The sequence below is a fragment of the Anomaloglossus baeobatrachus genome, chromosome 6 (genome assembly GCF_048569485.1).
Source record: "Anomaloglossus baeobatrachus isolate aAnoBae1 chromosome 6, aAnoBae1.hap1, whole genome shotgun sequence".
Taxonomy (NCBI): domain Eukaryota; kingdom Metazoa; phylum Chordata; class Amphibia; order Anura; family Aromobatidae; genus Anomaloglossus; species Anomaloglossus baeobatrachus.
This window is the reverse complement of record NC_134358.1, coordinates 433,615,290-433,629,952: the sequence shown is the minus strand read 5'-3', so window position 1 is coordinate 433,629,952 and position 14,663 is coordinate 433,615,290. Positions and strand designations below refer to the sequence as shown.

At 44.1% G+C, this 14,663-nt stretch overlaps 1 protein-coding gene across 1 annotated transcript in view; it reads left to right on the top strand.

The window, feature by feature from the left end:
• The window catches only part of NEK11 (NIMA related kinase 11), a 430,667-nt gene that overhangs the window by 235,772 nt on the left and 180,232 nt on the right, over positions 1 to 14,663 (top strand). Inside the window, exons 7-8 of the mRNA XM_075315207.1 lie at positions 11,851 to 12,000; positions 12,097 to 12,175. Coding sequence (XP_075171322.1) covers positions 11,851 to 12,000; positions 12,097 to 12,175 — 229 coding nt within the window. The remainder of the gene's footprint in view (positions 1 to 11,850; positions 12,001 to 12,096; positions 12,176 to 14,663) is intronic.

The window sequence follows — 14,663 nt, the reverse complement described above, 5'->3', positions numbered from 1 at the left end:
TAGTCAAGGTTATAACAATCATATATAGAATCCTATAAATTTTTCAACCTCATCCCCTCAATTCGGGGATCTCTCTACCATGAATGAAAAGGAAAAGAACGTGTGAGGGGGGAAGAAAAAATTAAGCTGTAAAGGAAGGAAGGAAAAACAGAAAAAGAAGTTTAGAGCATTGCACTTTATTTCAAGATCTGGCGGTAAAGAGGAGAGGACCGGAACGCCTCCCAGTGAAACCACGTCCGGGCAACTGTGTCTCTTTCTTGTTGTGAGTAAGCCACCAGGGACTCCATACGGTGCACTAGGTCCACCTCTGCAAACCACTCCTCCAAAGACGGGGGATCCATGGATCTCCAGTGTCTGGGGATTACAGTTTTCGCAGCCTGTAGTAGGTGTCTGAGCAGGGATTTTTTAAATCTGGAAGCGGATATGGGGAACATATAGAGCAAGATTGCTTCTGGGGTCTGTGGTATTGAGATCCCTGTTACTTCCAACACCGTCCTGAGGACTCCGTTCCAAAAGGCGCTCAGTGTCGGGCAGGACCACCATATGTGAGTCATCGATCCCAATTCTGCACCGCAGCGCCAGCACGTATCCGGAACCCCCTGGAAACCATTTATTTATTGTGACTGGGACCCTGTACCATCTTGATATTATCTTGTAGCTTGTTTCTTGCGACTTAGATGCTATGATTGATTTGTGTGAAAGCAAAAAACATTTGTTCCATTGGGATTTTGTCAAAGTTTTGTTTAGTTCTGACTCCCAGGCCTTACAGTATGAGGGGAGGGAGAGCAGATCTTTTTCCGAGAGCAATTTGTACACCACCGAAGTCGCATGCGGTATAATAGTTTTAGCGAGGCACAGCGTTTCAAACGTTGAAGGGGGGCGTGTCAAAGCTGGTTTCTCAGGGATTGATATAAAAAAGTGCTGGAGTTGGGTGTATTCATATTCATGACGTGGAGTGGTGGGGGTTTCTCCCAGGATCGCACTGAGTGGCAATAGTACACCGCTTGGGGCCACCTGGTGAAAACATAGAGGGCGGGACTTGGAGCTACTTAAAAATGCCGGGGCTCCACATCCCGGTTTGAACTTAGGGTTACCCGATATGGGAAACAAGGGGCCAATCCCATCTACCAGTCCTTTTTTCAGAGAAGGAGCGCTTAAGGTCTTTAACGTGTTAGTTGTTGTGTAGGATATTTCCAGATTCTTTGGAACTATGGACGGGCGTAACCAAGGCAGGGTTCCAGCCGGGAACGGACATATGTCAGTTGCCAGGCGCACCCATAACTTCGTCTTATAGCTATGTATTAAGTCCAGTATTCGAGCATGTGCTGCCGCGAAATAATAACGACGGCAGTCTGGTAAGTCCGTTCCTCCAGCCTCCTTAGGACGCGTTAGAGTCTCCCATCATAGTCTCGGGTGTTTTGACGCCCATACAAAGTTCTTAAATTGTCGCCTGATTCCCTCCCAAAATGTCGTTGGGATGTGAGTTGGAATTGTGTGTAATAGGTATAACAGCCTGGGGAGGATTGTCATTTTTAATATATTAATGCGCCCGAACCAGGAGAAACTCACCCGCTCCCAGGTGGTTAAGTTATTTTCTAATTTGGAGAGAAATGGCTGAAAGTTCAACGCAAACAATCTGGAGCTATCCGAGGGTAGACGGATGCCCAAATAGGTAATGACATTGCCCGGGGGCCACCTAAATGGGTAGTGCGACTTCAGATCGTGCACCATCTCATCAGTGAGAGTTACATTGAGAGCCTCGGATTTGTCCATATTGATCTTAAAGTTGGACCACCTACCGAATCTCTCCAACAGATCCAGTAAATTAGGGAGTGAAGTCACCGGATTTGTTATATAAATTAGTACATCATCTGCGAACGCTGACCATTTATATTCTTTGCCAGCTAATTTAATTCCGCGAATCTCAGTGTGGTTACGAATGGCCACCAGGAGGTGTTCCATGATAAGTATGTAGAGAAGAGGGGATAGTGGGCATCCCTGTCGGGTACCGTTGTGGATGGTGAAGGGGTTTGATAATGAGCCATTAATTTTTAGGTTAGCGAATTGGTGGTTATATAGAGAAAGAATTTTAGCAAGGAAGGAGGGACCGAAGCCAATATGTGCAAGGGTTTGCACGAGAGAGGACCAAGAAATTCTATCGAATGCCTTCTCGGCGTCAAGGGAAAGGACCATCATCGGTATTTTGTGGGTTTTAGTGTGATGTATAATATCTAAGGTTTTTAGGGTGTTGTCCCGCGCCTCTCTCCCTGGGACAAAGCCCACTTGGTCAGGGTGGATCAGCGAGGGGAGTAGTGGGCTCAATCTATTTGCTATTAATTTTGCAAAAATTTTTAGGTCCGTGTTCAGGAGGGAAATTGGGCGGTAGCTTTTGCAAACATTTGGGTCTTTTCCCGGTTTAGGGATCACGGTGACAAACACAGCCGTCGATTGGGCAGGGAACAGACAGGACTCGGAGATGGAATTAAATGCGACCAGCATCACAGGGGATAGAAGGTCTACCAGTGTTTTGTAGAATTTCCCTGTGAACCCATCTGGTCCTGGGCTTTTGTTATTTGGTAGGTTCTTTATTACATTTAACAGTTCAGTGTGGGCAAATGGGTTGTCTAGTTCGGCTATGATTTCTGGTCTAGGGGCGTTGAAAGGGGACGTGATTGGGAGTGGCTGGCTCACTGGTTTGGGGAGATTATATAAGCTTCGTAGTATGAGTGGAACGTGTCGGAGATCTCTGCCGTTGTGTGGACCAAGGAGTCGTTGACCCCCTTGATACAGGGGATAAAATTCTGGGTGCACTGAGCGCGAAGGGCTCTCGCAACCATTCTCCCCGGTTTGTTACCAAATTCATAGAATCTGCTGCGCCCAATTTGGAGATACCGCTTATAAGATTCGTCTAGCAAATGTTTTACGTCTTGTCTTGCTTTGAGGAGATGTCTTAGTGTTTCTGTCGAGAGTGCATTTTTATGGGCTAATTCCAATTTGGTAACTGTTTGTAGGGCAGAACCAAGGGCTTGGGCTTTGGCCTTCTTCAAACGGGAGCCATGTTTAATAAGGACCCCTCTCAAAACACATTTAAGTGCTTCCCATTTGAGAATTGGGGCAGTCGTGTCAGTAATGTGGTCTGAGAGAAAGTGTCCTATGGATTCCCGTACATCCGCCACACACACCGGGTCCTCCAGCAAGCTCTCATTCAACCGCCATGGGCGCACCGTTTTAGAAATGGAAGGGATCGTTAAAGAGCAGTAAACTGGAGCGTGGTCGGACCACAGTATGTTACCGATTGCCGTAGAGGACACCCAGGGGAGAGCTGAGTGTTGGACCATGATATAATCAATCCTACTATAGGAATCGTGCGGTGTTGAGTAAAAGGTATAGTCTCTGACCTCGGGATGTTGTAGTCTCCACACGTCACATAACTGTAACCTGAGGAGAGCTTTTTTAACATATTTGATAGCTTTGTATGATAAGTGAGACTTTTTCTTTGAGTTGTCCAATACCGGGTTTAAAGTAAGGTGGAGGTCAGTGCATAAAATTACCGACCCCTGTACCAAGGGGGAGGACTCGTCTATCAGATTTGAGATGTAGTTAGCTTGGTCCTGGTTAGGGGCGTATACATTTAATAGGGTTAATATCTGACCCTCGACCTTTAGGGAAAGAATAATATATCTCGCCTCTTTATCTATTGTACAGCTAAGAATTTGGTGGGGGAGGGATTTATGTATGGCGACTGCAACCCCCTTAGATTTGTTGCTAGGATTGTTGGCAAAATGCGTATGTGTATTGTTTATGGTTGATGATAGGAGTGTGGTTTTCTTTAAAGTGTGTTTCTTGGAAGCAGATTATCTGTACCTTATGTCGATGGAAATGGTGCAGGACCTGCACCCGTTTCTCCGGAGTGTTCAGACCCTTAGCGTTGAAGGAGGCGATTCTTAATTCCGTCATTCAGGGTAAACGATAGTGCAACACCGGTGAGTGGGAAGCTTCGTGCAATGCCGTGAAATAAGTAAAGATAGAAAGATTAGAATGTAGAAAGGGGATAGAGAAATAGAGATTCAGCAAACTTAAAGGCTCAGAGGTATAGCCTCTGTGCAACAAACAACCTAGGAGAGGTACTAATGTGAAACAGGAGCTTGTGCAACCTTGGTAGGCCGGACAGAGGCTCCCACCCTATGTGGGGCGAAGTCTGGTCCAGCAAGTGGCAAGGTGGCACAGGAGCCTGCGTAACACTTTAACTGGTTTAACCATATAACTTGAAGTAACTGAGTATCCATCGGCTATTGGATAAGGTAATAAGTCTCTGGGCGTGAGGCAAATTTTAGTTATAAACTAATAGTGTTTAACTATTCTTTCAAGAGCATCTCTGCAACATATGAAAGTCACGGAGTCCCGGGTTCTTGTTGGGAAGCTGGAGTGTCCAAATGGGAAACAATTCCCTCGATAGTTACCGTTTTACAGACAAGTTAACTGGATTCGGTCGCTAGGGTGTAATGCGACGGCTCGCAGTCGGTCCTCTTTTGTCACCTCCCTTCAGTGTTTCTCTGGAGGGAGGGCCTACAAGGGGGTGATCTCGGGATTTTGGGGGTCTCCCAGTTAAAACCGTGCCATTTTCAATTAGCTTCACCCACTCAGGCAAATTAATGTTCGGTAGTCCCAATCCGGACAGGAAACCTCGTATGTCTCCCGGGGTTCTTATTGTGAAGGTTTTTAGGCCCCTCCGAACCGATAAAGAAAAGGGGAACCCCCATCTAAAGGGGATCTCCCTTTCCTGTAGAAGGCTCGTTAGGGGTTTGAGGGTCGCTCTTTGGGCCAGTGTAAATCGTGATAAATCTGGCATGATTCGGATGGGGTGACCTTGGTGGGAGATGGTTTGTTTCTTGCGTGCCGCCTGCAGAATTGATTCCTTAAGTTGGTAGAAGTGAATCCGGCAGATTATGTCTCTTGGTTGGGGGTTATTTGGGTCTGGGGGCTGTAGTGCTCTATGGGCCCTATCAAGTTCAATGAAAGTGTCCGGTGGGCGTCTTAGCAATCCATTAAAGATGGTAGTCAGTGTTGATGGAATATCTGTAGTGGTAATGGATTCAGGGAGGCCTCTAATTCTCAAATTATTTCTCTTATTTCTGTTTTCAAGATCATCCAATGAAGATTGAAGATTTTGTATTAGTTAGGAGTGGCGTTTAACGGTATCCGTCAGTGTTTGTATGGTTTTCGTCGTGGAGTCATGAGCTTGAGATAGGGAGCCCACTTTTGATGAAAGATCTGTTAACTCCGAGCGGAACTGGGAGAATTCTTGCTTGCATTCAGAGACAATCTTAGTTGTTAGGTTAGTTATGTCCTGTTTGGTGGGAATTGATTCTAGTAGTCTACGTATATCTGCCAGAGTGGTTGATCTGTCTTCCTCTATAGGAGTGTGCATAAACAGTTGCTTATTCTCAGGTAGTTGGTGGTCAGGTCTGGTGGTGGCCGTGATTCTGTCTGACAATTCCATGGGGGTGCCTATGCATTCTGGTGTCATTCTATCTCCCAGTGCCTCTTTTCGAGGTGAAGGTGCTTTTAGCTCGGCCTCTAATGTACCACCATCTCTGGGGGAGGCCGAGAGCCAGGAAGAGCCAGGTGACCATTTGGCTGAGGACCCAGAGGAATGCGTGACGGGGGGGGTCAGACCACAGCCCCTGTGTAGTGTGCTCCATTGTGGGTCTCACAGGCGATCCCATTACTGCGCCTGACAACTTATGAGGTGTTATGGTTATCTCTGCAGGTGAGTGCAGGACAGCATGGGAACGCCGCCTCCCATCAGCTCCTTCTTTCCCCTGTGGCTCCATCTCATGTATGTCGGGTGAGGGGGGGGGACTCGTTATCACATGGGTTTCTCCGCTTCCCTGCGGTTTTATCGGTGTTTGTGGGCCTGCTGGGGGGGTGTGTGCAGCGTCGCCGTCTCCCGCATCGTGGATGGGGGAAGCGCCGCCATTCCCCTCCCCCCTGCTTCTCACCTCATCGAGGGCCGACGCAGCCCGTCCGCTCCCCCCTCCGTCACCAGCGCAACTGCGGTCTCCCTGGAGGGCTCCCTCTCCGATTCCGCCGGCCGTTACCTTCTTTGGGAACGCAGGTGCGTTCCCATTTACGTCGCCATCTGCGTCGCCGCATGGGGAGTCGCCATCTTGCCATGCTGCTGTTCCTCCATCCTCCGGTCTCATGGGCGGCTGCCGACTGGTTTCTACATCAGATGGGGTCGGTGGATTCAGCACTGTTTGGCCCGGTATGTTAGGTAGGCAGCCGACTCCAGGAGACGCATGCTCCGCTGTGTGGATGTCCTGAGTCTGATCTCCCGGTGTCGCCTGCTGGAAATCCCGGGAGGATTTGAGCGGGTGAGCAGCTGTGCAATGTTCCCTTTAGTAGCAGGGGGCTGAGAGGATGCTCTAGCCTTAGTTTTCTTGTTTGTTTTGCCCATGGTTCTTGTGGATGCCGATGGATTAGTTTCTGTGCTGCAGGAGCTCCAGAAAGTGCCTCCTCACACTTCCATAGTTAGCCACGCCCTTAGATTTTAGTTTATTTAATGCCATGAGGGACATTTTAGTATACCACATCCCCCTGAGGAAACAAAATCTATGTATGTGAAATGTATGTTGGGGCTGAATGCCAGTGTTACACTTTGTTAGCAACTACCAAAATACACTTAAATAGGTAAGAATGTGATTGCTAAATATTCATGATTTAGTTTTGCGTATGTGCTGATGTGTTTTGCACTCTGTGTACCATTGACAATTGGGTCTCTTAGTAGTAAGTCTGTTTTGTGCATTCATTTCTATGTACCTATTCTTTATACTTATTATTACGATATGAGGTGTAGTGTTTAGTGGCCAAAATATTTTGCTTAGTGTTGTTTTATGTAATTGGATTTACTATAATTTGTTTAATGTGTCTTCAACAGCACACTGCTCTACAGTCTCTTTCACTTTTTTGTTGCTGGGGAGTCAAGAACAACTCATTAAGGCTGGTTTCACACATCAATTTTTTTCCATCAGGCACAATCTGGCAAAAACCTGAAAAAACGCATCCGGCGTCTATTACCACCGGATGCGTTTTTTCCCCTATAGACGTCTATTATCGCCGGATTGCGCCGTCCGGTGGCCGGATGGAATGTTGAAGTGAACGTTTTTTTGTCTCCGGCGAAAAAACAGATCGCGCCGGCGTTTTTTATAATGGAAGCCTATGGACGCCGAATCCGGCGTCATCTGTCATATGCCGGAATCCGGTGCCAAATTCTGTTTTTTTACACTGAGCATGCTCAGTATCAAAATGGATCCGTCAAAAAACGGAAAACACGGATGGAAAAAACTGATGCGACTGATCCTTTTTTCCCCGGATCCGTCGCATCAGTTTTTTCAGCGGGTTGTGCCTGATGGCAAAAAACTGATGTGTGAAACCGGCCTAAGGGAGCTTATCAGGCTACACATTAACTTTCTGTTGTGGGCTTGTTCTGAAGCTTACACTGTTATCACGAGAGATGAGTGAACCTGAGGTTTGATGTTCATAGTTCAGGTTTCGAAACCATCTTCCAAAAGAAAACAAAGTTTGGGTTCGAAGTTCGAGTGAGTTACAAGTGCAGCCACTCAAGCGCTGTGCTTGGGTATGAGTGATTCTCAGCTCTGTGTGAGCCACGTGCAGTGTTTGAATGGTTGAATACAACCTATTAGAGATGGCACCACCCAAATTAAAATGGAAGCGTGCTACCACCCATATATAAATAGACAAATGGCACACAAAATTTATGGGAAATAGGGCACAGCTTGACCATAAATACACTGGAAATCCAGAATTTAAATGGACGACAACAAAACACTTGCTGACTGCAAAAAGTGAACAAGTTTACTAAGTGCAGAATGAGTGTTTGAATGGCTCGCACTGGGGGTAAAATCAGCGTCACCAGATGTAGAGTGCACACACAATAAAAAAAATGAAAACTCCACCCACCCTCCCCCAGAAGTGATCTACTTATGGCTGGCAGTATGCCACGGACTGGCCAATTACAGACTACCATTGAGGTTCAGATCAAGTTGGGGTCAAAAAACAAACTGTTTAAAGGTTCAACCATACCTGCCGAACCAAACTTCCAAATGTTCGCTCATCTCTAGTTATCACTATAATTGCATATATACAGTAGACATGAAAAAAATAAGAGCAGCACAAAATATTCCTTTTGTTGTGGGTGCAAGGCCTACAAGAAACAATTCAATTGACAACATATAAGGTAAAAATGAAGCAGGAAGCACTCCATAGAGTGCAAAAAAGAGAGACCTTTATTGGCCCATGAGCTGTGGTAGCAATGTTTCAGTTTTTAGGAACCGAAACCTTGCTACCACAAATTATGGGCCAATAAAGGTCTCTCTCTTTTACAATCTATGAAGTGCTGCCTCCTTAATTTTTTTCCTTATACTTGCATGTAGATATAACAAGCACAGAACTCACTTGAACAATGAATAGGAGATCAGCTGATGATTGGAGAGAGTGTGATTTTGCAGGACTAAAAATGACAACTCTGGATCAGGAGCTGACAAAAAGGGGGAGGTGAGCTGTTGTCTAACTGGTGTATAGAAATGTATGGACAGAAAGCACTGACTGGAATCTAGTAAGTTGACTCCTCAGCCTGGAATGTAACTACAGCACATACTCAGCCAAGCTTTGGTGGTCGATCTGCTGGGCAACAAGCTGTAAACAATGTAAGATAAAGGTTCTTGCAACAGGAGATCCACATCTGATAGAAAAAGCAAGTCAATTTATAACTTGCTTATTTTCATGCAGTCTATCTAACTATATGAATATTATACAGTAATAATGTTTAGTATGGCAAGTGTGTTGTTAACAGGGTTATGTAAAGCGGTCCTTATAGTTTTTCTCAAATGTTTTACTTGGCTATAAACACTATAGCGCTGTTTAGTAAGATATCTTAGTAATGCTTATATATGCTATAATGTAAATTGCATATCATTCTTTCTATATTTTTGCACATGCTATTATTATTATAGATGTATTTAATCAATGCTATTGTATGTAGATGCAGTAGGTGCCTATCTCTTTCCCGTTTTAGCATAGCGTTTCATTACATGAGGGTCGATATTTCGGATTTCTTGTTCATGCTATGGTAAATCAGTGGACTATAATTACTGATTAAATTACACCATTGATACAGCTTTATAATATTAAAAAGCCCTTCATAACACGTGAGCATTGCACAATGCTATAATAAAGAGGACCCAAAGCAGTGATATAACTTAAAGCTCATGGGCTCCAATACCAATCAACATGGCACCAACTATCATGGGTCTTTAATAGTGTGATCTGCTAATATGGACCACCTGAGGCGTCCTGCTATGACCGCAATCTCTATACCCAAAGCACTGCATATAAACTGTTAGCCTCCACAGCTTTTAGCTGTTAGCAAGAATTTGATATTACCTCCAATGCTCTATTATTACAGAGATATTTAGGTCAGTATCCCTCATAGTAATGTAGTAGATTGCACTATGCTTGCTCATTCTAAACTCGAAGGAACAATTGACAGTCAGTTTTTCTACACAGCCAACTAAATGCAGGTACAAAAGCTTGCTATGCGTGTAACATTAAATAACTCAAAGGAAACCTCAAAGAATATGTTAATAGCAGGGGAGCTGGCATGGGCACAACAGGAGTCTATGCCTTCATTACTGCCCAATGATAGTCATTTGATTTTGATTAGCTCTTCTATGTTTGCAGACTCAGTAACTTTTTTAGGACAGCACTATTAACCAACATCTGTATTGACCCGCCGAATATATACAGGTGTTTATAGGATAGTGACCTTCTGAATTTAAACTCCACAATCTATACCACCCAAAAAGTGTTTACCCAGTTGCAAAACTATTATTTAGTGTTTATTGTTAGTCAAAGGTAACAAAAATGTAAGAAATATACTTTATTAATCAATTATCCTTGGAATGTGCTATTTCAGCCCCTTCTCCGAGGTTTGGAACCTCTACTTTTACTTTAGTTTTGACGCAGTCTGTGTTGGTGAGTAGTTAGAAGGGGGCTGGCTTTCCAGCTTATTTCAGTAGCTAGGCTCCTTCTCCAAATAGACAGCTCTCTTCAAGTACCTTGTACACACAGCCATGCCAGAACAAATGCAGAAACAAGAGTCCCAAATGGCACGATCTAAGCAGGTCTGATAAGAAAGTATATCAGTATTGTCATCTTTTTTCATATACAATTAACAGTATTTTTGTGCCATAGGACAACTCCTTTAGACTTTTTATTGCCTGTACTATAAAATCTTGAGCCTCTCTATACCTATGCATTTAATTGCTTACAATCTAACGTCCCAAATTAAATCTGGCAATTGAAAAGGGAACCATGGGTCTAATATGGTGGAGGTCCCTCTTGTACAGCACTCTGTCTGGTCTTTGGTTACATAACAAGCTGTGTGTTCCAACATCAGCATGAACTTTTTAAGATTTTTGTGCTACAATTAATGTTGGGTGGACCCGGACTGTAAAAGTCCAGATCCTTGCTGGTTCAAAAGTACCTGAGCACCGACCCCTCCAGGAACTCCAGGTGCCTAACAGATCCTGCAACTAGGGTAATTAAAAAAATAAAGGAAAAATAAAGAAAACAAGGGAAAAGCAGGCGCATTATAATTACCGAGGCGCTCATACTACTTCTGGGGCTGCTCTTTATCCTACATACATATGCACTGCTTCGCTCGCCTACCAGCTGTCCCGGCGTCTCTGATTGCAGTTAGATGCGCACCCACCCTGACACTGTGTGCTTATGTATAGTGTAAAAATAAATATATAAATTTGAGTAGGGTTCTTCCATATTATGATACCCAGTACAGATAAAGCATGCAGCTACAGGCTGCAGCCCCCAACCGGGCACTTATCTTATTGGGTGTATGTTAAAATAAGAGGCCCTGCATGCGGCTTTTTTTTAAATTATTTAAATAAATAATTTAAAAAAATGGCGTATTGTCCCCCCAATTTTGATACCCAGCCATTATAAAATGATAACTCCCCCCCCACCTAAAAATAGCAGCTTGCAGCCACCCAGGATTGTCACATCCATTAGATGTGACAATCCCAGAACTTTACCCAGCTCATGCCAATTTTTTTAATTACCCAGGTTGCCGGATCCATATAGGCTCCCGTAGTTCCCTGAGACTAGTAAGTATACCACTCCTGCTCTAATTCCCCTATCCCCTCTACCACCATTTTAAAGAGCTGGATTCTGATCCCCTTTGACTTATATGAGAACCGACCCTGAATGAATTCCGGGCCGGAACTGGTTTTTCCATTAAACTCGGTTGGATCTGCTGATCCCGGGTATCTACAGGTCCGCCCATCACTAGCTGCAACAGCTTTGTAGTATGATTGGACCAGATGGGCCAAGATCCAATCTATGCATATCATTGAACCTTGGTCACCCTTGATCCTGTTGCTTATTCTAAGGCTATCCTTCTTGCAACTGTTTGCTTGCACTCATCATTTTCAATCAGGTAAATGCCACGAGACCTGTCTTTTTGAAGATGTTCTCAACCCGTCATTTGGCAACCACAATTTGGCTTTTGTCATGTTGCTGCAATCATTACACATTTACGTTTTACCGTTCTTGCTTCCAAAAATTCCACCATAAAGACATCTTTTGAAGATAGGTATACCAATTAAAACTTTGTAAAAACTCCAAAACATCAACTACATTTTATATGCTCACACTGTAATATTTTGTAATAATTTATACATCCTAAAAGATGTTCCTATACACATGTATCATCTAATGAAAGCTGCAGCTCACTCTTTATGTGTTTTATAGGTCTGTGGGTTGCATTCTTCATGAAATGTGCTGCTTGGAACATGCTTTCACTGGCTACAGTTTCTTAGCTGTTGTTCTGAAAATTGTAGAAGGTCCAACACCATCTTTACCTGACCGTTACTCTACTGATCTTAATTTACTGATGAATAGGTATGGTGAATCTCATACATTCCAAGTGTTGTATTAATGATTGCTTTAGTTTTCATACATGATTTATATAGCTGCATTGCGAATTTCATATTTCAGGTTGCTCAGTAAAGACCCCTCTGATCGTCCAGCAGCTGGAGAAATTCTGCACATTCCATATATAGCACAACAGCTGCAGGTACATAGAAATATATTGCACTTTTTTTACATGAAGTATTGATATTCACAGGGTATGAGTAATTTTTCAAGGCAAAGTATTGATATACAGTGCCTTGAAAAATTACTCATACCCTGTGAATGTTTTGTCACACAGTGTATGGCTCACATCTCATCAAGTGTCAGGACTACATCTGACACTGTTCACGAGGCAGAATTGGACACTCCACATGATGCTGCTTTTGAGTTGCACAGACAGGCTTGGTCATCGACCAGCTGTCCTATTGTTAATAATTGGGCTTGCAGGAGTTAATTTCTGCTAGCCTGGGGATTGCTGCTGGAGTCACATGTTGCAGGAGACCTATCCTAGTGATGTCCGCCCTTTTTAATATGGTAGAACCTTGGATTAACCACTCTTGTTCTGGCCCCCACAGTGCCAGACCAGCAAACATGGATGAAGGGCAGAACAGCCTCAGGCAGGTGGTGCACGCCCAGTGGGGTTTGCAAATTCCTTCTGTTGCCATCAAAATTTATGTTGGTGCCTGTTCACATACAGCCACCGCCCCCTGTTCGATAGGCATTATTACTTAGGCACCACCTGCCTGAGGCTGTTCTGCCCTCATCCATGTTTGCTGGTCTGGCACTGTGGGGGCCAGTTCTGACATTGTGCTGGTGTGTGTGGTTATGCCACACACACTGGAACCTGAGCTACCCTTTTACTCGCAGTTGTCAGTCCTTGCAGCATGGGAGCGGTTCAGAAATTTCTCAGGTAGGTGGTGTTCTTATATGGTCCTGCGCATTACACGAGACCTTATGGTACGTATATACATTATAAATATAGTAAAACGAAAAACTTATGACACATAATGCAAAGTGACAGTGGCCCTGCAATACCATGAGAGCAAAGGCTCACTGTTTACTCCATTGAATTGAGGAACCAGAGGAGAAAGGAGTAGTTTTCAAAAAAGGTAAAAAACAGCTTTATTTATCATACTATTAAAATCAATGACAAAACAGTATACAAATATCTGACATGCAATAAAAGCTGCAAACATGGAATGACATGTGAGGAGAGGTGAAAAAAGCCTGTGCCAGTGCTGGCAATATACCGAGTGAAATGCACCCAAAATTACCTCCTGACAATGGGGTCAGCCCGAGGGCGGACAATAAATCCCAGCAGGAAAGAGGGGAACAGACCGGGGGTCTGTGGTTACCAACTCCCAAAAATGACCTCCTAAAAATCAGATCAGCCCAGTGGCGAACAATGAGTCCCAGCAGGAGGGAGGGAGGGAAACCATAGGGTCTATGATCATCCATGATTAAGCAAATAGTATAGCGACAGCGAAACGTACGTCGGATGCCTTGGGGGGTTTCCCTTGCCTACCGCCTGCCTGTTCCAGTGCCACCCCTGACTGGTAATTATAGACCCTATGGTTTCCCTCCCTCCCTCCTGCTGGGACTCATTGTTCGCCACTGGGCTGATCTGATTTTTAGGAGGTCATTTTTGGGAGTTGGTAACCACAGACCCCCGGTCTGTTCCCCTCTTTCCTGCTGGGATTTATTGTCCGCCCTCGGGCTGACCCCATTGTCAGGAGGTAATTTTGGGTGCATTTCACTCGGTATATTGCCAGCACTGGCACAGGCTTTTTTCACCTCTCCTCACATGTCATTCCATGTTTGCAGCTTTTATTGCATGTCAGATATTTGTATACTGTTTTGTCATTGATTTTAATAGTATGATAAATAAAGCTGTTTTTTACATTATAAATATAGTGTAGGGACCCCCCTATAGAGATTTGCCATGACGGGGCAGGGGTGCTCAAATCATTGATCAATTATTTGCAAAAAATCTCATTGAATTGTTACAGTAGGAATGAATTTGTGAATATTGCACTTTTTATTTTCTCATTGTTGCATGCCACTCATAAGTAGTGCTGGCTCCCCTCCTTTTTTGCGTTCCCCCTAAGTCAGTACTTTTAAGGACTATTTTTTACTGCAATTACTGCTGCAGTCATTCTGAGTGACCAATTGCCTCAAAAAGTCACGTAATTAGTAAAATGAGTCTACCTGTGTGTAATTTATTCTCAGTATAACTACAGCTGTTCTTTGAAGGCTACACAGGTTTGTTTGAGATCATTACGGATCAAACAGTATCATGAAAACCATGGAACACACCAGACAGGTCAGGGTTGTGGGGAAGAGTAAAGATAGATTAGGTTTAGGTTCTAAAAATATGTAGCCCAACTCTGAATATTTCACGGAGCATCATCCAAAAATGGAAGAAGTATGGCACAACTGCAAACCTACACATGAACATGGCCATGCCCCTAAACTGACATCTAGAGCAAGGAGAACACTAATTATAGAAGCAGCCAAGAGGCCCATGTACACTATGGTGGAGCCGCAGAGGTCCACAGTTCAGGTGGGAAAATCTGTCTACAGGACAATTATTAGTCATATACTCCTCAAATCTGGCCTTTATTGGAGAGTGAAAAGAAGACAGACACTTT